Here is a 14,006-nt window from a genome sequence, read left to right as displayed (position 1 = left end):
TCAATGCGGAGCTACACGGAGCCCTCCGCATTGTTACAAAATTTGGGAGGTGCACGCCAATGCGGTACGCTCGATTTGGCCTCCACAAGCCTCCTGAGGCTCTGCAATTGATTCACACCCTCCGTACAGAGCCTATGGACTACACGGCCCGATCAAGCATAAATTTGCTTTTTGTTGCTCTAGATAAGAGGGTCTGCTAAATGACAGAAATAAAAAAAAATGTAATATTTTTTTCGTAGTCTTTTACTCACTTTTCTTTTTTTCCTCAGTTAATTTTTATTTATATCGTAATAATGTGAAATATGCGGGAGCCTTCTCGACTATCGACTGATGACCTCACATGCTAAAGAGTAAGTCACATGTAGCTGAAATGTTGGATTTACAGGTCGATTAGTTAATAGTGCTTTATATCCCTACCTCACTAACATTGTGCACTGTGTGTCTTTTTCTTCTCTTTTCCAGACACAATAGGCAACACTTGTTTTGACTTGTTGATATTTCAATAACAACTTGTTCAATATCTTTTTTAATCCAGAAACACTTTTCAATAGGCGTACGGATGGTGTGGTGACTTTTGGAAAAGCATTGATGATGACTTTGATTAGTGCGGTGAGAAAACAATGTCCAATCCAATATCGCGAGATCATGAACATAGTGGCGTCCACTACGTGTGACGTTAGTCTGTGCGATCAACGGAAGAAATTAAACATGTCGCTTACGAGGTGAGTCGTGTGGCAAGGCCTTATTTATATTTTACAGAATGTATAACACCTGTAAATGATAAAATGGCATGTTAACACATTATTTAACGTTACTAACGTCTTACCCCCATATTCTTTCTTTGAAATCGATGTTTTGGTAGTTAGCATTTAGTTAGTTAGGCTAACTCCTGGCCTAGTTGGCTAGCTAGCAAGCTAACTTTAGCTAACTGCTCTCTGGTGGTTTCTTGTCTTGGGGATTAGCTAGCTAGCTATTTGGTGTATCGGGGTCAGGTTTATTAGAAAATATACCTTGATGTTATTAGTGCGAACACAACCTTGTGTTGTGTCTCAAAACAAGCCTTTGAAGCTAGCACATGCACCGTACGCTAACGTTAGGTAGCTAGATAGCCTTGTTTACAGTCGAGATATCTGAATTGCGGTAATTCTACTTAATAGCGAAAAAAGAATGACAACTTAGTATTTTGTTTGTCTGCCTGCAGCTTTCTACCGGCGCCGACGCAGCTGTCCCAGGACCAGCTGGAGTCAGAGGAGAGAGCCCGGGCACAGAGGTCCCACTCCACCGCCCTGGTCTCCTCCCGCAGAGAACCCCCTCCCTACGGCTACAGGAAGAGCTGGGTGCCCCGCTCTCTGGAGGTACTGAGATTTACTCCATACCTAGTTTAATGGTTTCAATTATGCTGTTATTCGGTGTTAGCTATGAGTTGTCTTATAAGGGACTCTATGTAAAATGGAAGGGACAGTCAAAGCCTTACAAGAGTGTGCTATTGTTGGTGCTGTGTTAGAAATTACACTGCAGAAAATATGTAATGTGAGACTTCCTCTTGGTGTGTGTGTTGGGCTCACCTGCGTTGTAGGACTTTGGAGATGGAGGTACATCTCCACATAGCTTCTTCCTCATAATCTCACAGTTTGTTTGACTCTCTGCCTTGTTTTGTGTTGTAGGACTTTGGTGATGGCGGTGCCTTCCCAGAGATCCACGTTGCCCAATTCCCTCTGGAGATGGGCAGGAAGAAAAAGACGTCCAACGCACTGGCCGTTCAGGTGGACGCTGAGGGCAAGATCAAATACGACGCCATCGCCAGACAGGGACAGGGCAAGGACAAGGTAAGAATATTATTAGTTATCCAGCTGGTCGGGCCTCCCGAGTGGCGCAGTGGTCTAAGGCACTGCATCGTAGTGCTAGCTGTGCACTGTCGCAGCCGGCCGGTGTTTCCTCCGACACATTGGTGCGGCTGGCTTCCGGGTTAAGCGGGCATTGTGTCGAGAAGCAGTGCGGCTCGGCTGGGTTGTTTTTCGGAGGACGCACAGCTCTCGACCTTCGCCTCTCCCGAGACTGTAACTACCAATTGGATACCACGAAATTGGGGAGAAAAAGGGGTAAAAACTAAATGCGTAAATAACTAAAAGATATCCAGCTGGTCTGCTTGGTGTAGCTAGATCTACAAGACATTCTCAGATGAGTCTGTGACATAAAGGAAGCCTATTGGTCCTTTTTATTTGGATTTATGCCGTTAGGGAACGAAATTGCCTGAATACTTTTTCTGTGCTGTGAGCCACCATTGTTATTGTCATACAGTTACCAAGTAAATAAAGCTGTTTCATGACCAGATCCTGTGTTAAACGAAGAGCCATCATTTGAATAGATGCTGCCATAGAGAACCAGTGTAGAGTTCAGTTTCTTGTATGTTCAGCTGTCTCCTCTGTTCTCCCTGTGCAGGTGATCTTCAGTAAGTACACAGACCTGCTTCCTAAGGAAGTGCTGAACGACGATGCCCCAGAGCTGCAGAAGCCTGACGAGGAGGCTGTCAAAGAGCTGACAGAGAAGACCCGTGATGCTCTGATGAAGCAGGTCTCTCAGAAGATCGCTGCAGCCATGCCTGTGAGGGCAGCAGACAAGCAGGCCCCTGCACAGTACATCAGGTATGGTTGCTCTCTGTGATATACTCTGTGGCCAGTTTATTAGGTATGCCCATCTAGTGCTGGGTCGGACCCCCCCTTTGCCTCCAGAACAGCCTGAATTCTTTGGGCGGTGGATTGTACAAAGTGTGGCGGCGTTCAAACGTTGCTCGATTTGGATCAAGGGACCTAACGTGTGCCAGGAAAACATTCCCCACACCATTACACCACCAGCCTGTACCGTTGACACCAGGCAGGATGGAGCCATGGACTCATGCTGCTTACGCCAGATCCTGACTCTGTCATCACCATGACGCCAGAGGAACCGGGATTCGTCGGACCAGGCGTTGTTTTTACACTCCTCAGTTGTCCAGTGTTGGTGATCGCGTGCCCACTGGAGCCGCTTCTTCTTGTTTTTAGCTGATTGGATTGGAACCCGGTGTGGTCGTCAGCTGCAAAAGTCCATCCGTGACAAGGACCGACGAGTTGTGCGTTCCAAAATGCTTTTCTGCACGCTGTTGTTTGCCTGTTTGTGGCCCGCCTGAATGCTTGCATGATTCTTGACATTCTCCTTCGATCTCTCATCAACGAGCTGTTTTTGGCCACTGGACTGCCGCTGACTGGCTGTTTTTCGTTTGTCACACCATTCTCGGTAAACCCTGGACACTGTCGTGAGTGAAAAGCCCAGGAGGCCGGCCGTTTCTGAGATACTGGAACCGGCGTGCCTAGCACCCACGATCACACCAAGCTCAAAGTCGCTTAGGTCACTCGTTTTGCCAATTCTAACATTAAATCGAACAGTAACTGGTACCTGTCTGCCTGCTTTATATAGCAAGCCACGGCCACGTGATTTACTGTCTGTAGGAGCGAACCATTTTCGTGAACGGGCTGGTGTACCTAATAAACTGGCCTCTCAGTGTATATGATGCACACATTTTAGATCATTGTATGTATTTCTGTCCTACAGAATAATATAATACTACGTCTTTCAGACGCAATTTAGAAATCATCATTGTGGTCTGAACACACAAGTACAATCGCATACTTCCATTTACTTCACGTTCAGGACAGTCCCCATGAAACCTATAATGGATTCAGTGTTTGTGTGGTTTATTGAAAGGGGCATGTAGATGCTGATACCTTGTGTGTTATTCCCCCAGGTACACTCCTTCCCAGCAGGGTGTGGCCTTCAACTCCGGGGCCAAGCAGAGGGTCATCCGTATGGTGGAGATGCAGAAGGATCCCATGGAGCCCCCACGCTTCAAGTAAGTACATTTCCATCATGGTCACTGACTAAATTCACGCTAAACCCGTTTAACTTACATGCTTGTCACTTTTATTATCTTGCTGGGGGAACTCGAGTCATGCACATCCTTAAACAAAACTGATGTAGACTAGAACCCACCCCCTTATTGCGTTAACTAGGATGTAATGTTTGGTTGTTGTTTCAGGATCAACAAGAAGATTCCTCGTGGACCTCCCTCCCCTCCTGCACCAGTCATGCACTCCCCCAGCAGAAAGGTACCGTTGGGGTTCAGACTAGGGGTGGGACGTTTAAACATTTGAACGAATTTGGGATCATTAACGTTTAGATAAAAATCCCTAACCGAAACCTTTTTATTTATTTATATTCAAATCCCATTGCAGTTATCACAGAAATACCACTAACATGTCCTGATCATCATAAAGGCAAAATATTTAAATGTAACAAATACCTAATGCAATAATGCTGTAAGTAGGAGATATGCATCTTTCAAATGATTTGCCTCGGCTATAAAGCGCTCCACACGTCATCGTCGTTAACTGTTGGAAAAATGGCAGAGAGTGAGACGAGGAAGCGACAGCAGCGAAGACCTGTACGGCAATACTTTGAGAAGTTAAATGAGAAGGTGATGAAATGCAAACTTGGCGAAGTGTAATTGAGCTGCAGTGGCAGTACAGGTGCAATGCTGAAAGGGAGGCGCCGTGAGACCAAACCCGTTGCTGGCAGCAGAGCGATAAGGGACGGAGTGAGAAAATCACAGCGCTCATTACAGAAATGATTACAGTTGATATGCAGCCATTGTCAATGGTAGAGGATGTCGGCTTCAATACCCTGATGGCATATCTAGAACCAGACTACAAGATGGTAGGTAGCCATGACTGCGGTTCATTGAACTGCATTGCCCCCTAGCAGTCGTACGCAGGACCATTTCTGAAATGTGAATTCATGTCATTTTATGAAGAAAATAAAACGAACGAGAGAGAAAAATGTCAGTTTAAACGTTAAATCGTTTTAATAATTTGTCACAGCCAGCTGTACGGTGTTTCCTCCGATACGGTGCGGCTGGCTTCTGGGTTAAGAGAGCAGTGTGTCAAGAAGCAGTGCGGCTTGGCAGGGTCATGTTTCGGAGGACGCATGACTCTCGACCTTCGCCTCTCCCGAGTCCGTACGGGAGTTGCAGCGACGGGACAAGACTGTAACTACCAATTGGATATCACGAAATTGGGGAGAAAAAGGGGTAAAAAAATAAATAATAAAAACATACAAAAAAAGCATTTGGTCAATTCAATACATTTCATCTAGAACTTTCTCCCTCTAGCTGTGTAAATGTTGGACAAAGACGTGAAGTGTTTTCTCTCTGTCCTTTCAGATGACAGTCAAGGAGCAACAGGAGTGGAAGATTCCTCCCTGTATTTCAAACTGGAAGAACGCAAAGGTACTGACTAACTCTGCTTCCTCCCTCTGGAGGCATTAGTGAATCAATGAGACATTTGTCTTTGTTTGAGGCCAAGAGCGACGACATTGGACGAAGCCCAACTCCTGTGTTCCGTGTTCTAGGGTTACACCATCCCACTGGACAAGCGTCTGGCGGCGGACGGGAGAGGACTGCAGACCGTTCACATCAACGAGAACTTTGCCAAACTGGCCGAGGCGCTCTACATTGCTGACAGAAAGGTAAACAGTCTGTGGTTTTGGACCCTGGTGTTTGTCCTGTGCCTATCAACTTCTCCGAGCCTCTCTGAAATATCTGTTTTGGTGGGGAATGGTCATCTCTCTGTGTCCATTTTCAAAGCTGACTACAATTCTGTATGATCTTGATTTCAGAGTGATTCTGTCACCATGAAAATATGATTCTGTGCTGTGTTCTCTCTTTGTTGTTCTGTGTCTAAGCCTTTATGTCTGTGAGTCACACTTACGCTTGTGACCTTAAGTATAGAACGTGATGCTGATTCACATAGCAATTCTTCCCGTTGTGTGTTGTCTAGGCCAGAGAGGCTGTGGAGATGAGAGCCCAGGTGGAGAAGAAGATGGCCCAGAAAGAGAAGGAGAAGAAGGAGGAGAAGCTCAGAGAGCTGGCTCAGATGGCCCGGGACCGCAGGGCAGGGATCAAAGGTCACGGAGGGGACAAAGGTCAGTCCACCACCCTCTTCCTCCTTCAGGTTTACCCTAACCACAGATCTAGGATCAGGTCATCTGTTTATGATTTCATGTTTTCTTGTACAAGGACTTCCAATATATAGAGTTGTAAAGCTGTGTGCATGGTCACATAAATCCTTAATAAGTACATTTGAAATTAAATATACTGACAATGTTTAACCAAACGCAGCATTGAGAAACACAAACCAATAGATCTTTCTGAGTCTTGTCCAAGTAGCTCTGTGCATGTGGAGGGAGGACTCAGCTGTCATTTCTGTTTATGTGAGTGAGCCTCCTGGTAACCACATTGCTCCCTCTCTTCCCCTGCACTGTCCTACTCTCTCCATCCCCTGTTCCTTCTCCATCGCTCCTTCTCCATCTCTCCATCCCCTGTTCCTTCTCCATCTCTCCATCCCCTGTTCCTTCTCCATCTCTCTCCTCTCATACCTCCCTCTATCACTCCCTCTCCTATACCTCCCCTCTATTTCTCTCCTCCCTCCGTCTCTCCTGTGTCAGCTGGAGAGGACGGTGAGGCCAGAGAGCGTGACGAGATCCGTCATGACCGGAGGAAAGAGAGACAGCACGACAGGAACATCTCCAGAGCCGCCCCCGATAAGCGGTACATGCTTCTTTAACAACGCATACATACACAAACCATATGTCCATACACCATCACACACACACACATGCACTCCAGCCACACACACGACACACTCACTTTACACACACACACACACACCTATCTACATGGTGCGTAACATTTACATTTACATTTTAGTCATTTAGCAGACGCTCTTATCCAGAGCGACTTACAGTTAGTGAATCATTTTTTTTATTTTTTATACTGGCCCCCCTTGGGAATTGAACCCACAACCCTGGCGTTGCAAACGCCATGCTCTATCAACTGAGCTACATCCCTGCCGGCCATTCCCTCCCCTACCCTGGACGACGCTGAGCCAATTGTGCGCCGCACAAGAAATGTTGAATGAATGCAGCTGGCCACAGCAGCACCCAGCCCTGACCCCTTGTCTGTCTGCTACGACTGCAGTGCGACAGAGAGACAGCAAGTGAGAGGGCGTGAGGGGGGGGGGCAGGGAGTGAGGGAAGGGCAGGGAGTGAAGAGGGGGAGTGAGAGAGGGAGGGGCAGGGAGTGAAGAGGGGGAGTGAGGGAGAGCTAGAGACCCACAGCGACTACTTAACCTTGCTGTGTCCTGGACGTGATCATCTGCAGATTTGTAGAGATTGGGAGGGTAACGTTATCGGACCGTGCCCAGGCGGTTTGGAGCAGGTTGGGGGCGCTAGGTTTAGCTCGTAAGCTACATTCCATTGCAGTACACCTGAAATGAATAGTTATCCTGTTGTCTCTGTCCTTCCTCCTTTATTCCCATCGTCAGGTCGAAGCTGCAGAGAGACCAGGACAGAGATATCAGTGAGCTCATCGCTCTGGGCCAGCCCAACCCTAGGGCCTCCAGCGAGGCTCAGTACGACCAGAGACTGTTCAACCAGAGCAAGGTGAGATGGAGTGCGCACACACACACACCTACACACACACTAGTGATGCATGGGTTGACTTATAGCCCACGGTTATATCTGCCGGGCGGGTTTAGGGTCATGAAATATTGTGTGGATGAAGTCCGGGTGGGTGGCGGGCGGGTTGAATAAAGAGAAAACAAAACTTTAAATTAATAAATGTATCATTCTTGTGCGATTTCTATCTATAGGCTACATTTAGTCTAAAATAATGAAAGAAAAACCTATCTGGCATTAGTGCATAAGGCTAAGGGCCTAACTGTATGCATGCCAAATACCTTACACACCAATTACCAAATATTTTGGGGACAGGCAGTAAAAGTTCTCGTCGAACCATGGAGGCAAAAACAACTATTTGAGTTTAATTCAATAAGAGAAAAGCTGTGAAATGGAGAGGTGAAGATAAAGAGAAGGGAGGGCCAGAAAAGTCGTGTTTGGGAAAGATTTGGTGAAGTGGTAAAAGCCGATGATAGCAGTGCCAGCTATGTTATGTGTCCCGTGTAGCTCCGCTATGATACCAAATGTAGGCTACATTTTGACTCGGGAACAGGAGTGGAGAAATATGATTTATTTCTTTCAGCATCTTGAGAGAATGCGAATGCACAGGTGGTGCTATCTTTACCAGCATCATAAAAGCTGATAGTATTTCAACCACATAAAATATGCATCCAAGCTGAGCTGAAGTCTTATCAGAAACATGTTGGGTAGTTTTCACTGCTTTCTATTTCCTTACTACCAGTCGAACTGATGTCATTTGAACGTTTTACACAGAAAATCTTTCCCATTTCTATTTTATGGCATTTTCTCTCCAGTCCCTAAACGTTTTTGCTCCGCGAAAGAAGCATCGATGACCGAGAACTTTACCAATGTCAACTAGATTGAAGCATTCATGACAATTTGACTAATGGATAGCCTACCAAAATGTCGGAAATTATAAACAGAAACGTCTACATCAAGCAAAACTAAGTCCTGCACCCTCTGTCAAATATCCCAAAATCATTCCGTCCAATTTCTATATAGGCGGGTTAGGGTCAGGAATGGGCCTCAGATTTTCACTTTATCACATATAGTCTGTTGCAGATGGGTTGTTAGCAATTGCGGGCAGGTGAAAAAACATCTGCCCGCGCACCACTAATACACACACTTTATTGTCAGGGGTTAATAAAGGCTCTCAAGTGTCAGTGGGATCCGCTGGCTGTTAATACATCTGTTGGTAAATGTCAAGTGGTTCTCACAAAGAAGGTTATGAAAGTTGTGTGCTTCCCTGGTAGTTTTTTGAACAATCCCATTCTAAGTCTGATGTCATTGTTTACCAGGGTATGGACAGCGGTTTTGCAGGCGGGGAGGATGAAATGTACAATGTGTACGACCAGCCGTTCAGGAGAGGCGCCGACATGGCTCAGAACATCTACCGGCCCACCAAGAGCTCTGACAAGGACATGTATGGCGACGACCTGGACACACTCATGCAGACCAACAAGTACGCAAGGCCATCTGTTACATTACCCTTCTGTGTATATACTGTTAGATATATACAGTCGTGGTCAAAAGTTTTGAGAATGACACAAGTATTGGTCTTCACAAAGTTCGCTGCTTCAGTGTTATGAGATATTTTTGTCAGATGTTACTATGGTATACTGAAGTATAATTACAAGCATTCCATAAGTGTCAAAGGCTTTTTATTGACAATTACATTAAGTTTGTGCAAAGAGTCAATATTTGCAGTGTTGACCCTTCTTTTTCAAGACCTCTGCAATCCGCCCTGGCATGCTGTCAATTAACTTCTGGGCCACATCCTGACTGATGGCAGCCCATTCTTGCATAATCAATGCTTGGAGTTTGTCAGAATTTGTGGGGTTTTTTGTCCACCCGCCTCTTGAGGATCAACCACAAGTTCTCAATGGGATTAAGGTCTGGGGAGTTTCCTGGCCATGGACCCAAAATTTCAGAAGTTTTGTTCCCCGAGCCACTTAGTTATCACTTTTGCCTTATGATCATGCTGGAAAAGGCATTGGTCGTCACCAAACTGTTCTTGGATGGTTGGGAGAAGTTGCTCTCGGAGGATGTGTTGGTACCATTCTTTATTCATGGCTGTGTTCTTAGGCAGAATTGTGAGTGAGCCCACTCCCTTGGCTGAGAAGCAACCCCACACGTCAATGGTCTCAGGATGCTTTACTGTTGGCATGACACAGGACTGATGGTAGCGCTCACCTTGTCTTCCCCGCCGGATGCCCCAAACAATCGGACAGGGGATTCATCAGAGAAAATGACTTTACCCCAGTCCTCAGCAGTCCAATCCCTGTACCTTTTGCAGAATATCAGTCTGTCCCTGATGTTTTTCCTGGAGAGAAGTGGCTTCTTTGCTGCCCTTCTTAACACCAGGCCATCCTCCAAAAGTCTTCGCCTCACTGCGTGCAGATGCACTCACACCTGCCTGCTGCCATTCCTGAGCAAGCTCTGCACTGGTGGTGCCCTGATCCCGCAGCTGAATCAACTTTAGGAGATGGTACTGGCACTTGCTGGACTTTCTTGGGCGCCCTGACACCTTCTTCACAACAATTGAACCTCTCTCCTTGAAGTTCTTGATGATCCGATAAATGGTTGATTTAGGTGGAATCTTACTAGCAGCAATATCCTTACCTGTGAAGCCCTTTTTGTGCAAAGCAATGATGATGGCACGTGTTTCCTTGCAGGTAACCATGGTTAACAGAGGAAGAAATGATTTCAAGCACCACCCTCCTTTTAAAGCTTCCAGTCTGTTATTCTAACTCAATCAGCATGACAGAGGGATCTCCAGCCTTGTCCTCGTCAACACACTCACCTGTGTTAACGAGAGAATCACTGACATGATGTCAGCTGGTCCTTTTGTGGCAGGGCTGAAATGCAGTGGAAATGTTTTTGGGGGATTAAGTTAATTTTCATGGCAAAGAGGGACTTTGCAATTAATTGCAATTCATCTGATCACTCTTCATGACATTCTGGAGTATATGCAAATTGCCATCATCGAAACCGAGGCAGCAGACTTTGTGAAAATTAGTATTTGTGTCATTCTCAAAACTTTTGACCAGGACTGTACATATGTACAATGACATGTATGGAAATGACTGGGACATCTAGCTGGGCGATGTGGACAAAAATCCATATTGCGGTAAATTGCCTGAATTGATTGAACTATACGTTTATAACATTTAGATTAGATTAGGATCCACATTAGCCGACACCAATGGCGACAGCTAGCCTTCCTGGGGTCCGACGCATAACCAAAAAGACATTACAGACAAAATACTTTATCATTTAAAAACATGTGTTTGCATCTATCAGTTCCACATACATCTTAGTACATACACACAACAAGTAGGTCACATGGGGGAGAGGCATTGTGCCGTGAGGTGTTGCTTTATTTGTTTTTTGAAACCAGGTTTTCTGTTCACTTGCTCTATATGAGATGGAAGGGAGTTCTATGCAATCATGGCTCTGTATAATACTGTATGTTTCCTTGAATTTGTGAGAAGACCCAGGTGGCATGTCTGGTGGTGTAAGTGTGTGTGTAAGTTGACTAATGCAAACAATTTGGAATTTCAAACACATTAATGTTTCCAATAGAAACAAGAAGAGATGCAGTCACTTTCCTCAACTCTTCGCCAAGAGAGACAGGCATATTATTGATATTAGCCATCTGATTACAATGAAGAGCAAGACGTGGCTCTCTGTTCTGGGCCAGCTGCAGTTTAACTAGGTCCTTCTTTGCAGCACGTGACCATATGACTGGACAATATTCACGATAACATCAAACTAGAACCTGCAGGTTTGTGTCAAGAACTGCAACGCTGCTGTGTTTTTCACACTTAACAGTTTCCTGTGTGTATCAGGAATGATCCACCACCCAAAGGACATCCAGCCAACTTGACACAAGCTGTGGGAAGCATTGAGGTCAACATGGGCCAGCATCCCTGTGGAACACTTTCGACCCCTTGTAGAATCCATGCTCTTACGAACTGAGGCTGTTCTGAGGGCCAAAGGGCTGTTCCTAATGTTTTGTATACTGGACACACTCATACAGAGTAACATGCTGTTTCCCTGCCACTGCGGCGTCCTCTCTGGGGAGAGACATATGGAGAGATGCACGGTCCACTGCTGATAAATGCAACGTTTTAAGCCTAATTTATACCCTGCGTACCCAACGTGAGAACGCTCCAGTCCATAGGTACTATAGTGATATTGCACTAAGTGGAGCGTGCGGTTCTTAACAGGAGTCGACCGTATGGTGCGTATGCCAGAGCAGAAAGTCTTTACTTCATCTGGAGCATCCCTCCCCTGATGTCCAGTGTCTCCTCAAAGACAGTCTTCCTTGGTTTTTCTGGCTGCTTTATGTGATTGGTTTCTTTATGTGATTTGGTTTCTATATGTGATTGGTTTCTTTATTGGGCTATAGATAATGGGTCACTTTAACAGGGACTGGTGTTACTAGCTATAGGCTGATAAACCCTATGGAACAGTGTATCTGATAGATGGTGGCGATCAGTGGTAAATTCAACCTGCCCTTATTATTTTTCAAATATGGAGACATTAGATGTTAAATGGAAAATACTTCAAAGGATTAATTATTTAATGCATTTATTTACTCGGCTCTGCACTTCATATGGATCATGGCAACTCTGTCCTCTATGTACCTACCAGAATTCAGCACCCAACCATTTTTGAGTGAACACTATCAATTTCCAAATGATTAAACTTTCCCTACCTCTGTCCCCTCACCTCTACGCCCCAGGGTTGCAGGGAACTAAAGGAACTTCTAATCCTGGTCGATATGGGTGCACATTTTTTGCCCAGCATGCAACTGATTCCTCCTCCCCTTCCAGGTTTGTTCCGGACCGTGAGTTCTCTGGTACGGACCACGGTCCTCGTCGTGACGGCCCCGTCCAGTTTGAGGAGGATCCGTTCGGTCTGGACAAGTTCTTGGAGGAGGCTAAGCAGCACGGCGGCTCCAAGAGACCCTCCACCAGCAGAGGCTCCAAGGACTACGACCACGACAAGAAACGCAGGAAGGAGTGAGAGGACGGAGAGAGAGAGAGAGACCCAGTCTGGTGGGATGGGAGGGTAGCTCTCAGTAGTCACAAAATGGCTGCGAATGTTTTGAACCAACAGTTCCCACCCAAGACAAGTCTGATAGTGGGGGATGGGAGGGTAGCGTTCATTTGGCACAAAATCTCAGAAAACATTTTGAAAAGTAGAAGTTGCCATTTTAGCGTCTCCAATTAATTTTCCTTTTTGTTTAAACTTTGAAATACGTCTGTTTGTCTCATCTGTTGTGTGGCTGAAACCCCCAGGACCTAGCAGGGATTGTTCTTTACATCTGTGTTGATAATTACCTTTTTTTTTTCTTTACGCCATCCCTTAATCTTTACATGGAACAGAGTCCCGCCTGTAAAGGTTTTTAAGTAAAGCCCCCGCTAGTTGTATTAAGCAATGTTGCTATGGCTCGTTTGATAGTCTTTGATCTAGCAGCATTCCTGTCATTGAGTTTGAATTCCGGTCTTAAGTGATCTAGTCTATGGTATCTTGATAATAACTACACAACCTCTGTTACTGGTCGGATAGTGTGACCCTACTCTGTAACCACTGAATACACTTCATACAGTGGATTGAACATGTCTCTTATTTTTAGGTTTGTGCTAATAAACATGAAACCAGTGTGATTCTACAGTGATCTAAATGTTTTATTTGTCACATAATAATAATAATATGCCATTTAGCAGACGCTTTTATCCAAAGCGACTTACAGTCATGCTTGGTAAACAATAGGTGTAGACTAACAGTGAAACGCTTACTTACGGGCCCTTCCCAACAATACAGAGAGAAAAAAACCAGATGAATAAATACAGTGAGTAATGCTAACCTGGCAAATACATGGGGTACCAAGTCAATGTGCAGGGGTACGATGTAATTGAGGTAGATATGTACATATAGGTAGGGGTAGAGTGACTACGCAACAGGAAAAATAATAAAACAGTAGCAGCAGTGTATGTGATGAGTCGAGAGTTTAGGGCTGACCCCATTTAGTCGACTGGTCGATTGTTTGGTCGATAGGCTGTTGGTCGACCGAGATTTCTTTAGTCGAGAAAAAAAAAAAATGGTGTACAAGACACCTGTCTGATTGCCGCCTGTCTGAGTGGACTGATCCATTGTGGAGGCCTGTCAGAGTGGACTGATCCATTGTTGAGGCCGTGGGGATGGCACAGTCCGTCACTCCTAAGACGTGCTACTGAAATTGCATATGGTTATATTACGTAGGAACAATGGGGCAACACTAATATATATATTATTTTGTAAAAGATGCTCTTTCTACCCGAGTTGGATAGCGGTTGCTGTCCGCGGTTCTGAAAAACAACAGTGCGCTGTTGAATTGGCGCCTTTTCCTAGACCATGTTGCTATGTGAATAATAGCAAAGTTAACAAGC

At 45.4% G+C, this 14,006-nt stretch overlaps 1 protein-coding gene across 1 annotated transcript; it reads left to right on the top strand.

Moving 5' to 3' along the window:
• The first annotated feature begins 667 nt into the window (after positions 1 to 667).
• On the top strand, positions 668 to 13,249 carry LOC311106504 (SNW domain-containing protein 1). Its single transcript, XM_084148852.1, has 13 exons — positions 668 to 722; positions 1,202 to 1,355; positions 1,665 to 1,826; positions 2,440 to 2,642; positions 3,779 to 3,883; positions 4,070 to 4,139; positions 5,252 to 5,317; positions 5,440 to 5,556; positions 5,868 to 6,012; positions 6,535 to 6,637; positions 7,413 to 7,530; positions 8,865 to 9,028; positions 12,408 to 13,249. The coding sequence occupies exons 1-13, from the start codon at positions 709 to 711 to the stop codon at positions 12,598 to 12,600; spliced, it is 1,614 nt and encodes a 537-aa protein (XP_084004978.1). The 5' UTR covers positions 668 to 708; the 3' UTR covers positions 12,601 to 13,249.
• Positions 13,250 to 14,006: the final 757 nt, after the last annotated feature.

Source organism: Coregonus lavaretus, assembly GCF_964263955.1.
Source record: "Coregonus lavaretus genome assembly, chromosome: 31".
Taxonomy (NCBI): Eukaryota; Metazoa; Chordata; class Actinopteri; order Salmoniformes; family Salmonidae; genus Coregonus; species Coregonus lavaretus.
This window is presented reverse-complemented; position numbering and strand designations above follow the sequence as displayed.

Excerpts from the sequence above, each read along its gene's own strand:
- LOC311106504 (XM_084148852.1), top strand. Across the intron at positions 5,318-5,439 it reads CAAACTGGAAGAACGCAAAG|GGTTACACCATCCCACTGGA; the intron begins GTACTGACTAAC and ends TCCGTGTTCTAG. Across the intron at positions 9,029-12,407 it reads ACACTCATGCAGACCAACAA|GTTTGTTCCGGACCGTGAGT; the intron begins GTACGCAAGGCC and ends CTCCCCTTCCAG.